The 16,573-nt window shown below is 43.5% G+C and overlaps 1 protein-coding gene across 3 annotated transcripts in view; it reads right to left on the reverse strand.

Annotated features, from left to right (window-relative positions):
* samd4b (sterile alpha motif domain containing 4B) overlaps positions 1-7,671 on the reverse strand; it is a 16,626-nt gene extending 8,955 nt beyond the window's left edge. The window contains exons 1-5 of one of the 3 annotated variants that reach the window (XM_073924180.1): positions 7,568-7,671; positions 2,650-3,089; positions 2,016-2,486; positions 735-977; positions 203-312 (exon numbers count right to left, since the gene is read on the reverse strand). In XM_073924180.1, the coding sequence (XP_073780281.1) occupies positions 203-312; positions 735-977; positions 2,016-2,486; positions 2,650-2,845 (1,020 nt within the window). In that variant the 5' untranslated portion in view covers positions 2,846-3,089; positions 7,568-7,671. Of the gene's footprint in view, positions 1-202; positions 313-734; positions 978-2,015; positions 2,487-2,649; positions 3,090-7,366; positions 7,461-7,567 lie in introns of those variants that run through there. The other 2 variants (XM_073924179.1, XM_073924181.1) reach the window with 2 other exon arrangements.
* Between the last annotated feature and the right edge of the window lie 8,902 nt (positions 7,672-16,573).

The raw sequence follows: 16,573 nt of genomic DNA on the forward strand, positions 1-16,573 counted from the left end.
ACAAGTGAACTGAACCAATCGGGTATCGATGGAGGAGGGGTTTAAATGAACCAACAAGATGTTGATGAGGGCAGAGCTTTGAGGACAAATCAGCCATTCATGTGTCAAGGAGGGCGGAGCTAAAATGAGCCAACTGGTTTTGATGAAGGCGGAGCTTTTATGACAAATGAGCCAATCAGGTGTCAATGAGGGCGGAGCTTACCTGCGACTCCAGGTGCTGCTCTGTGAGAATCATCATTTCTTCATACGTCATCTGAGAAAAGAGCGATGCGTATTTATGCAGACGAAGACTCTTTAGCCAGGCTGGCACATCTGGAGGAACAACACACACACACACACACACACACACACACACAAACACACACACACACACACACACACACACACACACACACACAGCAGTAAAGAAACAGTAATTGTGAGTCTGCATGTGATTTCGGCAGCTGCTGCTGTCCTCCAGGGGGCGCAGTTTCAGCTGTGTCTCCATACACTGAGAGGCTTCATGACTTAATAAATGAAATGCATTGTTTTCTCCACCATGGCAACCCGGAGTACTGAAATATAATTGGCTAAACAATGCTAGAGATAAAAACAAAGACAGACACATCAGGGTGAGTAATTTATGGCACAATTAAATACATGTGTGAACTACTTTGAGTACAGATGGACATCCGCTAGCGCACAACTGAATAGCGTAAATATCAGAACTGTAGAGTACACCGCATGATCTCCACCTTTCATGCCGCTGCCGTCCTCCTGGAAAGTGTTGCGCATGTTGGTCTGTTCCTCCGTCTGCTCGCTGCCGGACGACGCCACGCTGCTCTGCGGAGAGAGGGGGGCGTGTTCAGCCCCAGACATGCCCTGACAGACCACGCCCTCATCCTGGCTCAGCCAATCAGAGCTGCAGGCCGTTTGATTGGCAGGCGCGAGTGACATTGAGGGCTTCAGTGGGCTCGGCTGCACCTGACCAGGCAGTCCTGTGGAGCAGATATTCACCTATTTATTATATCAACATTATTTCATTATTTTTTATGAAATATCACATTAAAAATATGCTTAATGATGCACATAAATATAGAAAATGTACATGATAAAGCACACACTTGAGTAATATTGTATAAGTAAAACTGCAGTGAACACATTTAGTGACTAAAGTCTGTGCATGTACTTCAATAATTATTATTATTAGTGTGTACTTGGACTAAAAATCAGAATATATCAATTTACAAACTGTATTGTAGTAAATAAATCATACAAACAATGCTCAGCTCTGATTGGCCGATGGCAAAAATAACATTCTTTATTGATTTTAGGAATGTTTTTACCTAAAAGGGCGGAGCTTTGAAGTAAAATGAGCCAATGAGGGCGGAGTTTAAATGAATCAATCAGGTGTCTATGAGGACGGTGCTTTGAGGACAAATGAGCCAATCAGCATCAATGAGGGTGGAGTTTAAATGAGCCAATCAGTGTCGATGAGGGTGAAGTTTAAATGAGCCAATCGTGTGTTGAGGGCAGAGCTTTGAGGACAAATGGGCAAATCAGGTGTCAATGAAGGTAGATTTTAAATTAGCCAATCAGCTGTCATTGAGGGTGGAGTTTTGAGGCCAAATGAGCCAATCAGTATCACTGAGGGTGGGGCTTTGAGGGCAAATGAGCCAATCAGGTGTCAATGAAGGTAGATTTTAAATTAGCTGTCATTGAGGGTGGAGTTTTGAGGCCAAATGAGCCAATCAGGTGTCAATTAGGGTGGAGCTTTGAGGCCAAATGAGCCAATCAGTATCACTGAGGGTGGGGCTTTGAGGGCAAATGAGCCAATCAGGTGTCAATGAGGGTGGAGCACTGAGGGCAAATGAGCCAATCAGAATCACTGAGGGTGGAGCTTTGAGGGCAAACATCTGCATATTATTCAATAACATTACTGAAATGAATATAAAAACTCAACAACTGTCTACATAAGTATGTAAATAGACTCAAAGAATCTGTACCCGCTGTACTCTTGCAGGTCAGTGGCTTACCTGTGCTGCTGCTGTTGACAGGTGAGCTGACTCCACCCGCCGCAGGGAAAGGCATGTGTCCGTTGTGCGAGGCCGGCGAGCTGCATGTGGACGGCAGCTTCTCCTGCCAGCTGTAGCCGCTCTCCAGAGCTTCGGCGGAGCAGGGCCACTCGTCCGACCCCTGCCGGCAGTGATGGTACGGCCCGGGGGGCGGCGGCCGCGCAGACAGCTGCTCCTCCAGGTGGTTGAGCCACATGGCCAGCGAGGTGCGGTCCTCCAGCGTGGTGGCCGGATGGATGAGGGCGTAGGACAGCAGCTGCCGGCTCTCCTCCACGAACAGGCTGCTCTCGATGGTGTGGCTCAGCACCTTCTGCAGCAGATGCATGTACTCGCACTTGGCTTCGCTGTTGCGCGGCTGCAGCAGGGGCAGATGCGACAGCAGCAGAGACACCACCTTCTCCTTGGGCTCCTGCTGCCACTGGCTGACGATGGCTGCACACAGGAGGAGAGATCATACACAATCAACGTTATTATCCAGGGTGTATATACAGGAGTGAATTCAATACCTTATAATAGATCTGCATATAATACGTACGCTCATGTGATATTAAAGTGATTTCTGCACATTGAAGATAATAATCAAGTGTTCACATACCTGCATTGTTGGCTTCGGCCTCCAGTATGTGTATCTCTGTGCAGTCGGCCAGCCAGTGGTCCAGACAGATGTGCAGAAACCGGGCCTGGGTCCGAGAAACCCGCTTCAGCAGTGACAGCAGCGCCACCGTCTGCTCGCACTCATTCCAGCCCTTAAACCAGTCCGTCAAAACGCCCACCTGGTCCCGGAACATCATGGCGAGTCTCTTCACGCTCAGGGGCGGGGCTGAAGGGAGGGGCGGGCCTTGTATAAACTGGGGCGGGGTTACAGGCAGTGCTCCAGTCCACTCACAGATGCATCGGAAAGCCCTCACATGGTTCTGGAGCACAGCGGACACCACCGGGGTTTGGGCTCAGGGTTCGACAGTACAGCGAGACGGAGGTCCCGTGAGGAACACAGGCGTCTCTAATGCATCTTCACTCATACACGGACACCGGCAGCTGCAGACACACACAGACACACACACATCAGATAAAATGCCAGAGCCGTCTGAAACACACACACACACACACACACACACATCTGTCTCAGATTATCACAGAGCCGCACATAATCAGATTCACACCATCCTGCAGACCACAGCAACTCTCAGTGGCGGATTACAGCCATCGCTACAGCTGACCTACACACACACACACACACACACACACACACACACACACACACACACACACACACACACACACACACTTCAGATGATTGCAGATGTAAGGGAAATCAAGTAAGACAGAGGTAAACACAGTCAGATAGGGGGGCTGCACGATATTGCGAAATTTTTGACGTACATATATTTGACTATGAATAAAATCATTTCATTAACTTTGATAGATTGGGATGATCAAGTCTGTTTCTATGCATTACTGGAAAGCTTAACAGTAATCAATTACAGAAATTGAACAATCAAATGTAAAGTACCATGGTCATCATTGTATAAATTACTTTAAAATAATTATATCTTTATCTTTTAATCTTTAATAAATAATTTAATGTGACTCTTGCAGATTCACACATTGCCATATCGATGTTTAAACCATATATACTGTGCAGCCCTACAGTCAGATGAGAAAGAAAGAAGTCAGACGAGAAATTAATACAGTCAGATGAGGTGTACAAATCACAGTATGGTAAACACAGTCAGATGAGGATAAATAAAGTCGAAGCATATACAGAATACAGCTGGGAGTAATCCAGTCAGATGAGGTGTAAAATCAGGAAACGGTGAATAAAGTCATATGAGGTTGAAAACGGGAGTGATTACATTCAAGAGAGGTAATACAGTCAGATGAGGAGTACTACATGCAGATGAGAGGTAAATACAGTCAGATGAGGTGTAAAAAATACCGGACGGTAAATACAGTCAGATGAAGATAAATAGCGGAGGAGTAATTACAGTCAAAAGATATACAGAATACAATCAGCTAAGATGAAATACAGTCAGATGAGGTGTGAAATCAGGAAACGCTAAAATACATTCATTCACTTTCTTGTCGGCCTAGTCCCTTTATTAATCCGGGGTCGCCACAGCGGAATGAACCGCCAACTTATCCAGCAAGTTTTTACGCAGTGGATGCCCTTCCAGCCGCAACCCATCTCTGGGAAAACGGTAAATACAGTCAAATAAAAATACCGGAGGAGTTTTTACAGAAATACAGTCAGATGAGGAGTACTACAGGCAGATGAGGTGTAAATACAGTCAGATGAGGAGTACTACAGGCAGATGAGGTGTAAATACAGTCAGATGAGGAGTAAAAATCATAGGATGGTAAAGACAGTCAAGTGTGGAGTAATACAGTCAAATGAGGAGTACTACAGGCAGATGAGGAGTAATAAATAAATAAATTATTAGGTAAAAATAGAAGTAAATACAATCAAGAGAGATGTAAAATCAGTCATAAGAGGGTAAATACAGTAAAACGAGGAGTAATACAGTCAGATGAGGAGTACTACAGGGAGAAGAGGTGTAAAAATAATAGGATGGTAAATACAGTCAGATGAGGATAAATAGCGGAGGAGTAATTACAGTCAAAAGATATACAGAATACAATCAGCCGAGAAGAAATACAGTCAGATGAGGTGTAAAAATGATAGGATGGTAAATACAGTCAGATAAGAGTACCGGAGGAGTAATAACAGTTTAAAGATATACAGACTACAATCAGTTAAGGAGTAATACAGGCAGATGAGGCGTAAAATCAGGTAACAGTAAAAACAGTCGGATGATTACTGTCAAGAGGTGTAAAATCAGTCAGAGGAGGGTAAACAGTCAAACGTGGTGAAAAATCAGAAAACAGATAATAAGGTCAGATGAGCACAGATACAGGAGGAGTAACTCATTAGTATTAGAGGTGTAAAATCAATCAGGAGGGTAACTACAGTCGGACAAGGGGTAATTCATATACTGATGTAGATAATTATATGAGGAGAAACTACAGTCAAAACAAGTGCAAAATCAGACAAGGAAAATACAGTCAGACGAGAGGTAAAACCAGTCAATCACTGGTAAACACAACAAGATAGCAAAATCTGAATATGGTGAATACAGACAGATGAGGGTAAATATAGGTGGAGGAATTACAGTCAAACGAGGAGTACAGTCACATGTGAATAAATACAATCAGATGAGGATAAATACAGTCAGATGATGATAAATATAAGTGGAGCAATTACAGTCGAAAAGGGGTAAATACTAAATACAGTCAAACGATGAGTAAAGTCGGATGAGGATAAATACAGTCAGATAAAGATACATTAAGGTGGAGTAATTACAGTCGAAAGAGGGTAAATAGTCAAAGGAGGAGTACTACAGTCAGATGAGGATAAATATAGGTGGAGTAACTACATTCAAAAAAGGTCAGTCAAAAGAGGTTAAATACAGTCAAACAATAAGTACAACATGGCAGATAAGGATAAACACAGACGTAATTGTTATCCAAACATATGTAAAATCAGTCAGACAAGGGGAAATACAGTCAGATCAGGTGTAAAATCAGAGGACCATAAATACAGTCATATAAGAAGTACTACAGTCAGATGGTGATAAATATAGGTGGAGTAATTATAGTTGAAAGAGTGTAAATACAGTCAAATGAGGAGTACTACAGTCAGATGTGGAGAAATACAGTCAGATGATGATACATAAAGTTGGGGTAATTATAGTTGAAAGAGGGTAAATACAGCCAAACAATGAGTACTACAGGCAAATGAGGATATATATATAAACAGGAGTAATTATAATCCAGACATATGTTAAATCAGTTAGTGGAGGAGGGGAAATCAGAGTAATTACAGTCAGAAGAGGTGTAAAAATCAGTCAGAGAAGGGGGAATACAGGAGCAATTACAGTTTAAAGATATGTAAAATCAGAGGAGGAAAAATACAATCAGATGAGGTGTAAAATCAGAGGATGGTAAATACAGTAAGATAAGAATAAACCTAGGATTAATTACTATTAAAAGAGGAGTAAAAATCTGTGAAAGGATGGAATATACGGGAGCAATTACAGTCTAAAGATATATAAAATCAGTCAGAGGGCTAATTACAGGCAGACCAGGTGCAAAATAAAGAAAAGGGTAAATACAGTCAGACAAGGGGTTATTACAATAAGACGAGGGTGAACAAAGTGTGAAATCAGTTTGTCATGGGTAAATACAGACAGATATGATATGAATCAGTCAGAGGAAGACAGATACAGTCAGAGGATAGAGGGTAGAATACATACAGTCAGAAGAAGGAAAATACAGCGAAAACAGGCTAAAGACTAAGTTAAAATCAGTTAATGGTGCAATTTGTAAACAGGACAAAATCTGCCAGACGAAGTCTCAATAATAGTTAAAAAACTATATAAGAATATGCAGACGAGGTGTAAAAAATGACTAATGGCGTAAACTCAGATGAGGGTCAAGCCGTAAAGGTAAAGTTCACAAACAAAACTGAGGCGAACTCCAGACAAATCTGAACTGAGTCGTACAGGAGTAAATCAGTCAGATGCTGGAGTAATATACACAACACATGAGTAAACAGAGGAGGAGTGCACTCTGTCAGATACAGTACAATCATTTATACATGGAGTAAACTCTGCACAAATGAACTGAATAGAGTCAGAAGAAGAGCACTTTCAGTCAGATCACGGCTAGGTTGGAGCGGAATTCACCAACATGAATGGAAAATAGAGTAAGACTGAGGTAAACCCTGTCAGAGGTGTACAAATCACACAGATGGGGCGTGAATTCAAGAAACCGAGTAAATCAGCAAGACAGAGGAGCATTCCTGCAGATTAGGGCTAAAAGCAGACTTACAATTGAGAAATCAGATAGATGAAGGTTAAAAGTGGAATGAGCTCAGTGTGAAATCAAAATAATTAATAACGTTATATGGATGAGAGGCGGCGGAGTCTCGATAGCCGCTGTTAGCTTTAAAACACACACACACACACACACATATATATTGACGCCATACTCTATAAAACACACATACAATGATGGGAATTGTTAAATAATAATCAGTGGCATATACATAAAAATTATAAATCCTCAATTAAAGCAGAAATGAAATAAAATGAGCAGTGAAGCGCGGCTAACAGGCCTGATGCTAAAGCTAATGCTAACAGCAATCTGACTAAACACAACAACGTAAACACACTCACCCATACACACATTCTCATTCTTTCACACACATATTCATGAGATCTCTCTCTCTCACACACCAGAATACAACGTACATCAATAATAACACACCTGATTCCGCAATAACGCGGAGTTTACGAGGAGAGCATCGCAAACACTCACTACAGCACAACCCCGGCGCTAACACACACACACACACAGAAGAAACCCATTCACACACTCACTCACTCACACACACTCTCTCTCTCTCTCTCTCTCTCTCTCTCTCTCTCTCTGTGTCGGGCACACACACTTACTGATGGTCAGGCGTGTGTAGAGTGTGTAAACACGGCGGTGATGTAGAACAGGCTGGAGATCAGTGAACAGTGCAGCTCTACAGAATAACACACACACACACTCATAGGGAGAGAGAGAGATAGACAGCCAGAAAGAGAGAGAGAGAGAGAGAGAGAGTGAGAGTGAGAGAGAGATTCACTCAACACTCATTGAGCAAGTTTAATTTAGTTTAGTTCAGTTCAGTTGATCTAAAATTAATTGAATTGAACTGACCATGCATGATTTATGTGTGTGTGTGTGTGTGTGTGTGTGTTTTATTCAGTTGTGGTCAGTTTCAATTTGTTTTGGTTAGTTCCTTTATTTCTCAGGGGTCACCACAGTGGAATGAACCACCAACTATTCCAGCATATGTTTTACACAGACAGCGGATGCCCTTCCATCAGGAACCCAGTACTGGGAAACACCCATACACACTAATTCACACACACTCATGCACTACGGTTAGTTTAGTTGATCAGTTCCCCTATAGCGCATGTGTTTGGACTGTGGGGAAAACCGGAGCACCCGGAGGAAACCCACGCCAACACGGGGAGAACATGCAAACTCCACACAGAAACACCAACTGACCCAGCCGGGACTCAAACCAGAGACCTTCTTGCTGCTGGGCCACAGTGTGACACCATTGAGCCACTATGCCTCCCTCAGTTCAGTTTAGGCTTAGTTCAATTTCAGTCAGTTCAAATAAATACATTTTAGTTTATTTTATTGTGACTTTAGTAAATGTACAGTTCAGTTCTAGTGAGTTAGTGAGTCAGTAAAGATTCAGTTCAATTCTGCTCAGCATGTTCACTTCAATCCGATTCAATTTGGTTAAGTCAATTAAACTTAGAACAATCCAAATTAGGCAAGTTTAATTCAATTCTAGTTAATCCAATTCTATTTCAGCTCACTTAAGTTCTGTTTAATTAAGTTTGGTTTTCTTCAATGACATTTAATTTGTTTCTGTAAACCTCAGTTTAAGTCAGTAGATATATTCAGTTCAGTTCAGAAGAGTTCACTCATGTCTGGTTCTATTCAGTTCAGGGCAGTTCAGATCAATTCAATATAATTTATTCAGCCTTGGTTGAGTTCAGGTGTGTGTTCAGATCCATTCTGCACTCAGTTCAGTTTAGTTAAGTTAAACCCAATCCCATTCATATCAGTTAAATATAATTCTGTTCATGACAGTCTGATTCAGTCATTCAAGTGTTGGCCTGGGTTTCCTCCGAGTGATGAACTAAACTGGCCATAGTGTATGAGTGTGTTTGTGAGTGAATGAGTGTGTTTGGGTGTTTTCCAATACTAGGTTGTAGCTAGTAGGGTATCCACTGTGTAAAACATATGATGGAATAGTAGGTGGTTCATTCCTCTGTGGCGATCTCTGAATAATAAGGGAGTAAGCTGAAGGAGAATGAATAAATAATGAGAACATGAGAATGTATAATTTTATTATATATATATATAGCTATAAATGAAACAAACTGCAGTGCTGAGATCTCAGCTGTACTGTACATCTGAAGCATGTGTTTATACAATATCTGCACTGCACAGATGTTCTGCATGGATCTCAGTGGTATTGACAAAATGACTTTTAAAATATAAAATTACTTCTCATTTCTGAGTCACCCGCTCCTGACTGACTAAAATATGCACGTCAAGCAATGATATGGTGATAATACTCGATGTAGCTGTTTTCACACTAGTAGTGTCTGAGAGAGACACGCACTGTATATTCTGTACTTTAGATGATCAGCAGTACAGCAGTGCTGCCCCCTGCTGGAGGAACAAACACTGCAGATCCACACAATAGTATCAGGATGCAGGCATGCAGTGTCAGAAACAACACACTCTACAGAGCAGGGATGGGCAAACTCGGTTCTGGAGGCCCGGTGTCCTGCACAATTTAGCTCCAACTTTAATCAAACAGAGTCGAGGAGAACAGAGTCGAAGATAACAGAGTGGAGAATAACAGAGTTCAGCATAACATAATCGAGGGTAACAGAGTGGAGGATAACAGAGTCGAGGATAACAGAGTCGAGGATAACAGAGTTGAGGATAACAGAGTCCAGGATAACAGAGTACAGGATAACAGAATCGAGGGTAACAGAGTCCAGGATAAGAGAGTCAAGGGTAACAGAGTCCAGGATAACAGAGTGGAGGATAACAGAGTCCAGGATAATAGAGTGGAGGATAACAGAGTGGAGGATAACAGAGTGGAGGATAACAGAGTCGAGGATAACAGAGTCGAGGATAACAGAGTTCAGCATAACAGAGTCCAGGATAACAGAGTTCAGCATAACAGAGTCCAGGATAACAGAGTCCAGGATAACAGAGTTCAGCATAACAGAATCGAGGGTAACAGAGTCCAGGATAAGAGAGTCAAGGGTAACAGAGTCCAGGATAACTGAGTCCAGGATAACAGAGTCCAGGATAACAGAGTGGAGGATAACAGAGTGGAGGATAACAGAGTCGAGGATAACAGAGTCGAGAATAACAGAGTCGAGGATAACAGAGTTGAGGATAACAGTGTCGAGGATAACAGAGTGGAGGATAACAGAGTCGAGGATAACAGAGTCGAGAATAACAGAGTCGAGGATAACAGAGTGGAGGATAACAGTGTCGAGGATAACAGAGTGGAGGATAACAGTGTCGAGGATAACAGAGTTGAGGATAACAGAGTCGAGGATAACAGAGTTCAGCATAACAGAATCGAGGGTAACAGAGTCCAGGATAACAGAGTCCAGGATAACAGAGTCCAGGATAACAGTGTCGAGGATAACAGAGTTGAGGATAACAGAGTGGAGGATAACAGAGTCGAGGATAACAGATTCGAGGATAACAGAGTCGAGGATAACAGAGTGGAGGATAACAGAGTCGAGGATAACAGAGTTGAGGATAACAGAGTCGAGGATAACAGAGTTCAGCATAACAGAATCGAGGGTAACAGAGTCCAGGATAAGAGAGTCAAGGGTAACAGAGTCCAGGATAACAGAGTCCAGGATAACAGAGTGGAGGATAACAGAGTGGAGGATAACAGAGTGGAGGATAACAGAGTCGAGGATAACAGAGTTGAGGATAACAGAGTCCAGGATAACAGAGTGGAGGATAACAGAGTCCAGGATAACAGAGTGGAGGATAACAGAGTTCAGCATAACAGAATCGAGGGTAACAGAGTCCAGGATAACAGAGTGGAGGATAACAGAGTCGAGGATAACAGAGTGGAGGATAACAGAGTCCAGGATAACAGAGTCCAGGATAACAGAGTCGAGGATAACAGAGTCGAGGATAACAGAGTGGAGGATAACAGAGTCCAGGATAACAGAGTGGAGGATAACAGAGTGGAGGATAACAGAGTCGAGGATAACAGAGTTGAGGATAACAGAGTTGAGGATATCAGAGTTCAGCATAACAGAGTCCAGGATAACAGAGTGGAGGATAACAGAGTGGAGGATAACAGAGTCGAGGATAACAGAGTTGAGGATAACAGAGTCCAGGATAACAGAGTGGAGGATAACAGAGTCCAGGATAACAGAGTGGAGGATAACAGAGTTCAGCATAACAGAATCGAGGGTAACAGAGTCCAGGATAACAGAGTGGAGGATAACAGAGTCGAGGATAACAGAGTGGAGGATAACAGAGTCCAGGATAACAGAGTCAAGGATAACAGAGTCGAGGATAACAGAGTCGAGGATAACAGAGTGGAGGATAACAGAGTCCAGGATAACAGAGTCGAGGATAACAGAGTGGAGGATAACAGAGTCCAGGATAACAGAGTGGAGGATAACAGAGTGGAGGATAACAGAGTTCAGCATAACAGAATCGAGGGTAACAGAGTCCAGGATAACAGAGTGGAGGATAACAGAGTCGAGGATAACAGAGTGGAGGATAACAGAGTCCAGGATAACAGAGTGGAGGATAGCAGAGTGGAGGATAACAGAGTTCAGCATAACAGAATCGAGGGTAACAGAGTCCAGGATAAGAGAGTCGAGGGTAACAGGGTCCAGGATAACAGAGTTGAGGATAACAGAGTTCAGCATAACAGAGTCCAGGATAACAGAGTTCAGCATAACAGAATCGAGGGTAACAGAGTCCAGGATAACAGAGTCCAGGATAACAGAGTCCAGGATAACAGTGTCGAGGATAACAGAGTTGAGGATAACAGAGTGGAGGATAACAGAGTCGAGGATAACAGATTCGAGGATAACAGAGTCGAGGATAACACAGTGGAGGATAACAGAGTCGAGGATAACAGAGTTGAGGATAACAGAGTCGAGGATAACAGAGTTCAGCATAACAGAATCGAGGGTAACAGAGTCCAGGATAAGAGAGTCAGGGGTAACAGAGTCCAGGATAACAGAGTCCAGGATAACAGTGTCGAGGATAACAGAGTTGAGGATAACAGAGTTGAGGATATCAGAGTTCAGCATAACAGAGTCCAGGATAACAGAGTCGAGAATAACAGAGTTGAGGATAACAGAGTCGAGGATAACAGAGTCCAGGATAACAGAGTCCAGGATAACAGAGTGGAGGATAACAGAGTTCAGCATAACAGAATCGAGGGTAACAGAGTCCAGGATAACAGAGTGGAGGATAACAGAGTGGAGGATAACAGAGTGGAGGATAACAGAGTTGAGGATAACTGAGTCCAGGATAACAGAGTCGAGGATAACAGAGTGGAGGATAACAGAGTCCAGCATAATAGAGTGGAGGATAACAGAGTCGAGGATAACAGAGTGGAGGATAACAGTGTCGAGGATAACAGAGTTGAGGATAACAGAGTCGAGGATAACAGAGTGGAGGATAACAGAGTCCAGCATAATAGAGTGGAGGATAACAGAGTCGAGGATAACAGAGTGGAGGATAACAGTGTCGAGGATAACAGAGTTCAGCATAACAGAATCGAGGGTAACAGAGTCCAGGATAACAGAGTCCAGGATAACAGAGTCCAGGATAACAGTGTCGAGTTGAGGATAACAGAGTTGAGGATATCAGAGTTCAGCATAACAGAGTCCAGGATAACAGAGTGGAGGATAACAGAGTGGAGGATAACAGAGTGGAGGATAACAGAGTGGAGGATAACAGAGTGGAGGATAACAGAGTGGAGGATAACAGAGTCGAGGATAACAGAGTTGAGGATAACAGAGTCCAGGATAACAGAGTGGAGGATAACAGAGTCCAGGATAACAGAGTGGAGGATAACAGAGTTCAGCATAACAGAATCGAGGGTAACAGAGTCCAGGATAACAGAGTGGAGGATAACAGAGTCGAGGATAACAGAGTGGAGGATAACAGAGTCCAGGATAACAGAGTCCAGGATAACAGAGTCGAGGATAACAGAGTCGAGGATAACAGAGTGGAGGATAACAGAGTCCAGGATAACAGAGTGGAGGATAACAGAGTGGAGGATAACAGAGTCGAGGATAACAGAGTTGAGGATAACAGAGTTGAGGATATCAGAGTTCAGCATAACAGAGTCCAGGATAACAGAGTGGAGGATAACAGAGTGGAGGATAACAGAGTCGAGGATAACAGAGTTGAGGATAACAGAGTCCAGGATAACAGAGTGGAGGATAACAGAGTCCAGGATAACAGAGTGGAGGATAACAGAGTTCAGCATAACAGAATCGAGGGTAACAGAGTCCAGGATAACAGAGTGGAGGATAACAGAGTCGAGGATAACAGAGTGGAGGATAACAGAGTCCAGGATAACAGAGTCAAGGATAACAGAGTCGAGGATAACAGAGTCGAGGATAACAGAGTGGAGGATAACAGAGTCCAGGATAACAGAGTTGAGGATAACAGAGTGGAGGATAACAGAGTCCAGGATAACAGAGTGGAGGATAACAGAGTGGAGGATAGCAGAGTGGAGGATAACAGAGTTCAGCATAACAGAATCGAGGGTAACAGAGTCCAGGATAACAGAGTGGAGGATAACAGAGTCGAGGATAACAGAGTGGAGGATAACAGAGTCCAGGATAACAGAGTGGAGGATAGCAGAGTGGAGGATAACAGAGTTCAGCATAACAGAATCGAGGGTAACAGAGTCCAGGATAAGAGAGTCAAGGATAACAGAGTCCAGGATAACAGAATCGAGGGTAACAGAGTCCAGGATAAGAGAGTCGAGGGTAACAGGGTCCAGGATAACAGAGTTGAGGATAACAGAGTTCAGCATAACAGAGTCCAGGATAACAGAGTTCAGCATAACAGAGTCCAGGATAACAGAGTCCAGGATAACAGAGTCCAGGATAACAGAGTTCAGCATAACAGAATCGAGGGTAACAGAGTCCAGGATAAGAGAGTCAAGGGTAACAGAGTCCAGGATAACTGAGTCCAGGATAACAGAGTCGAGGATAACAGAGTCCAGGATAACAGAGTCGAGGAAAACAGAGTCCAGGATAATAGAGTGGAGGATAACAGAGTGGAGGATAACAGAGTCGAGGATAACAGATTCGAGGATAACAGAGTCGAGGATAACAGAGTGGAGGATAACAGAGTCGAGGATAACAGAGTTGAGGATAACAGAGTCGAGGATAACAGAGTGGAGGATAACAGAGTCGAGGATAACAGAGTCGAGGATAACAGAGTCGAGGATAACAGAGTCGAGGATAACAGAGTGGAGGATAACAGAGTCCAGGATAACAGAGTCGAGGATAACAGAGTGGAGGATAACAGAGTGGAGGATAACAGAGTCGAGGATAACAGAGTGGAGGATAACAGAGTCCAGGATAACAGAGTGGAGGATAACAGAGTGGAGGATAGCAGAGTGGAGGATAACAGAGTTCAGCATAACAGAATCGAGGGTAACAGATTCCAGGATAAGAGAGTCGAGGGTAACAGGGTCCAGGATAACAGAGTCTAGGATAACAGTGTCGAGGATAACAGAGTTGAGGATAACAGAGTTCAGCATAACAGAGTCCAGGATAACAGAGTTCAGCATAACAGAGTCCAGGATAACAGAGTCCAGGATAACAGAGTCCAGGATAACAGAGTTCAGCATAACAGAATCGAGGGTAACAGAGTCCAGGATAAGAGAGTCAAGGGTAACAGAGTCCAGGATAACTGAGTCCAGGATAACAGAGTCGAGGATAACAGAGTCCAGGATAACAGAGTCGAGGAAAACAGAGTCCAGGATAATAGAGTGGAGGATAACAGAGTCGAGGATAACAGATTCAAGGATAACAGAGTCGAGGATAACAGAGTGGAGGATAACAGAGTCGAGGATAACAGAGTCGAGGATAACAGAGTTGAGGATAACAGAGTCGAGGATAACAGAGTTCAGCATAACAGAATCGAGGGTAACAGAGTCCAGGATAAGAGAGTCAAGGGTAACAGAGTCCAGGATAACAGAGTCCAGGATAACAGTGTCGAGGATAACAGAGTGGAGGATAACAGAGTTGAGGATATCAGAGTTCAGCATAACAGAGTCCAGGATAACAGAGTGGAGGATAACAGAGTGGAGGATAACAGAGTTGAGGATAACAGAGTCGAGGATAACAGAGTGGAGGATAACAGAGTGGAGGATAACAGAGTGGAGGATAACAGAGTGGAGGATAACAGAGTGAAGGATAACAGAGTGGAGGGTAACAGAGTGGAGGATAACAGAGTGGAGGATAACAGAGTGGAGGATAACAGAGTTCAGCATAACAGAATCGAGGGTAACAGAGTCCAGGATAAGAGAGTCAAGGGTAACAGAGTCCAGGATAACAGAGTGGAGGATAACAGAGTCCAGGATAACAGAGTCGAGGATAACAGAGTGGAGGATAACAGAGTCCAGGATAACAGAGTGGAGGATAACAGAGTGGAGGATAACAGAGTGGAGGATAACAGAGTTCAGCATAACAGAATCGAGGGTAACAGAGTCCAGGATAACAGAGTCCAGGATAACAGAGTCCAGGATAACAGAATCGAGGGTAACAGGGTCCAGGATAACAGAGTCGAGGATAACAGAGTCGAGGATAACAGAGTGGAGGATAACAGAGTCGAGGATAACAGAGTGGAGGTTAACAGAGTCGAGGATAACAGAGTGGAGGATAACAGAGTCGAGGATAACAGAGTCGAGGATAACAGGGTCGAGGATAACAGAGTGGAGGATAACAGAGTGGAGGATAACAGAGTGGAGGAGAACAGATTCGAGGATAACAGAGTCCAGGATAACAGAGTGGAGGATAACAGAGTGGAGGATAACAGAGTGGAACATAACAGAGTTCAGCATAACAGAATCGAGGGTAACAGAGTCTAGGATAAGAGAGTCAAGGGTAACAGAGTCCAGGATAAGAGAGTCAAGGGTAACAGAGTCCAGGATAACAGAGTGGAGGATAACAGAGTGGAGGATAACAGAGTTCAGCATAACAGAATCGAGGGTAACAGAGTCCAGGATAAGAGAGTCAAGGGTAACAGAGTCCAGGATAACAGAGTCCAGGATAACAGAATCGAGGGTAACAGAGTCCAGGATAACAGAGTCGAGGATAACAGAGTCGAGGTTAACAGAGTCGAGGATAACAGAGTCGAGGATAACAGAGTGGAGGATAACAGAGTGGAGGATAACAGAGTGGAGGATAACAGGGTCGAGGATAACAGAGTCGAGGATAACAGAGTTGAGGATAACAGAGTCGAGGATAACAGAGTGGAGGATAACAGAGTGAAGGATAACAAAGTGGAGGATAACAGGGTCGAGGATAACAGAGTGGAGGATAACAGAGTGGAGGATAACAGAGTGGAGGATAACAGAGTCGAGGATAACAGAGTCGAGGATAACAGAGTCGAGGATAACAGAGTGGAGGATAACAGAGTGGAGGATAACAGAGTGAAGGATAACAGAGTGGAGGATAACAGGGTCGAGGATAACAGAGTGGAGGATAACAGAGTGGAGGATAACAGAGTCGAGGATAACAGAGTGGAGGATAACAGAGTCCAGGATAACAGAGTCCAGGATAACAGAGTTGAGGATAACAGAGTCCAGGATAACAGAGTCCAGGATAACAGAGTCC

Source organism: Danio rerio, chromosome 15, assembly GCF_049306965.1.
Source record: "Danio rerio strain Tuebingen ecotype United States chromosome 15, GRCz12tu, whole genome shotgun sequence".
Taxonomy (NCBI): domain Eukaryota; kingdom Metazoa; phylum Chordata; class Actinopteri; order Cypriniformes; family Danionidae; genus Danio; species Danio rerio.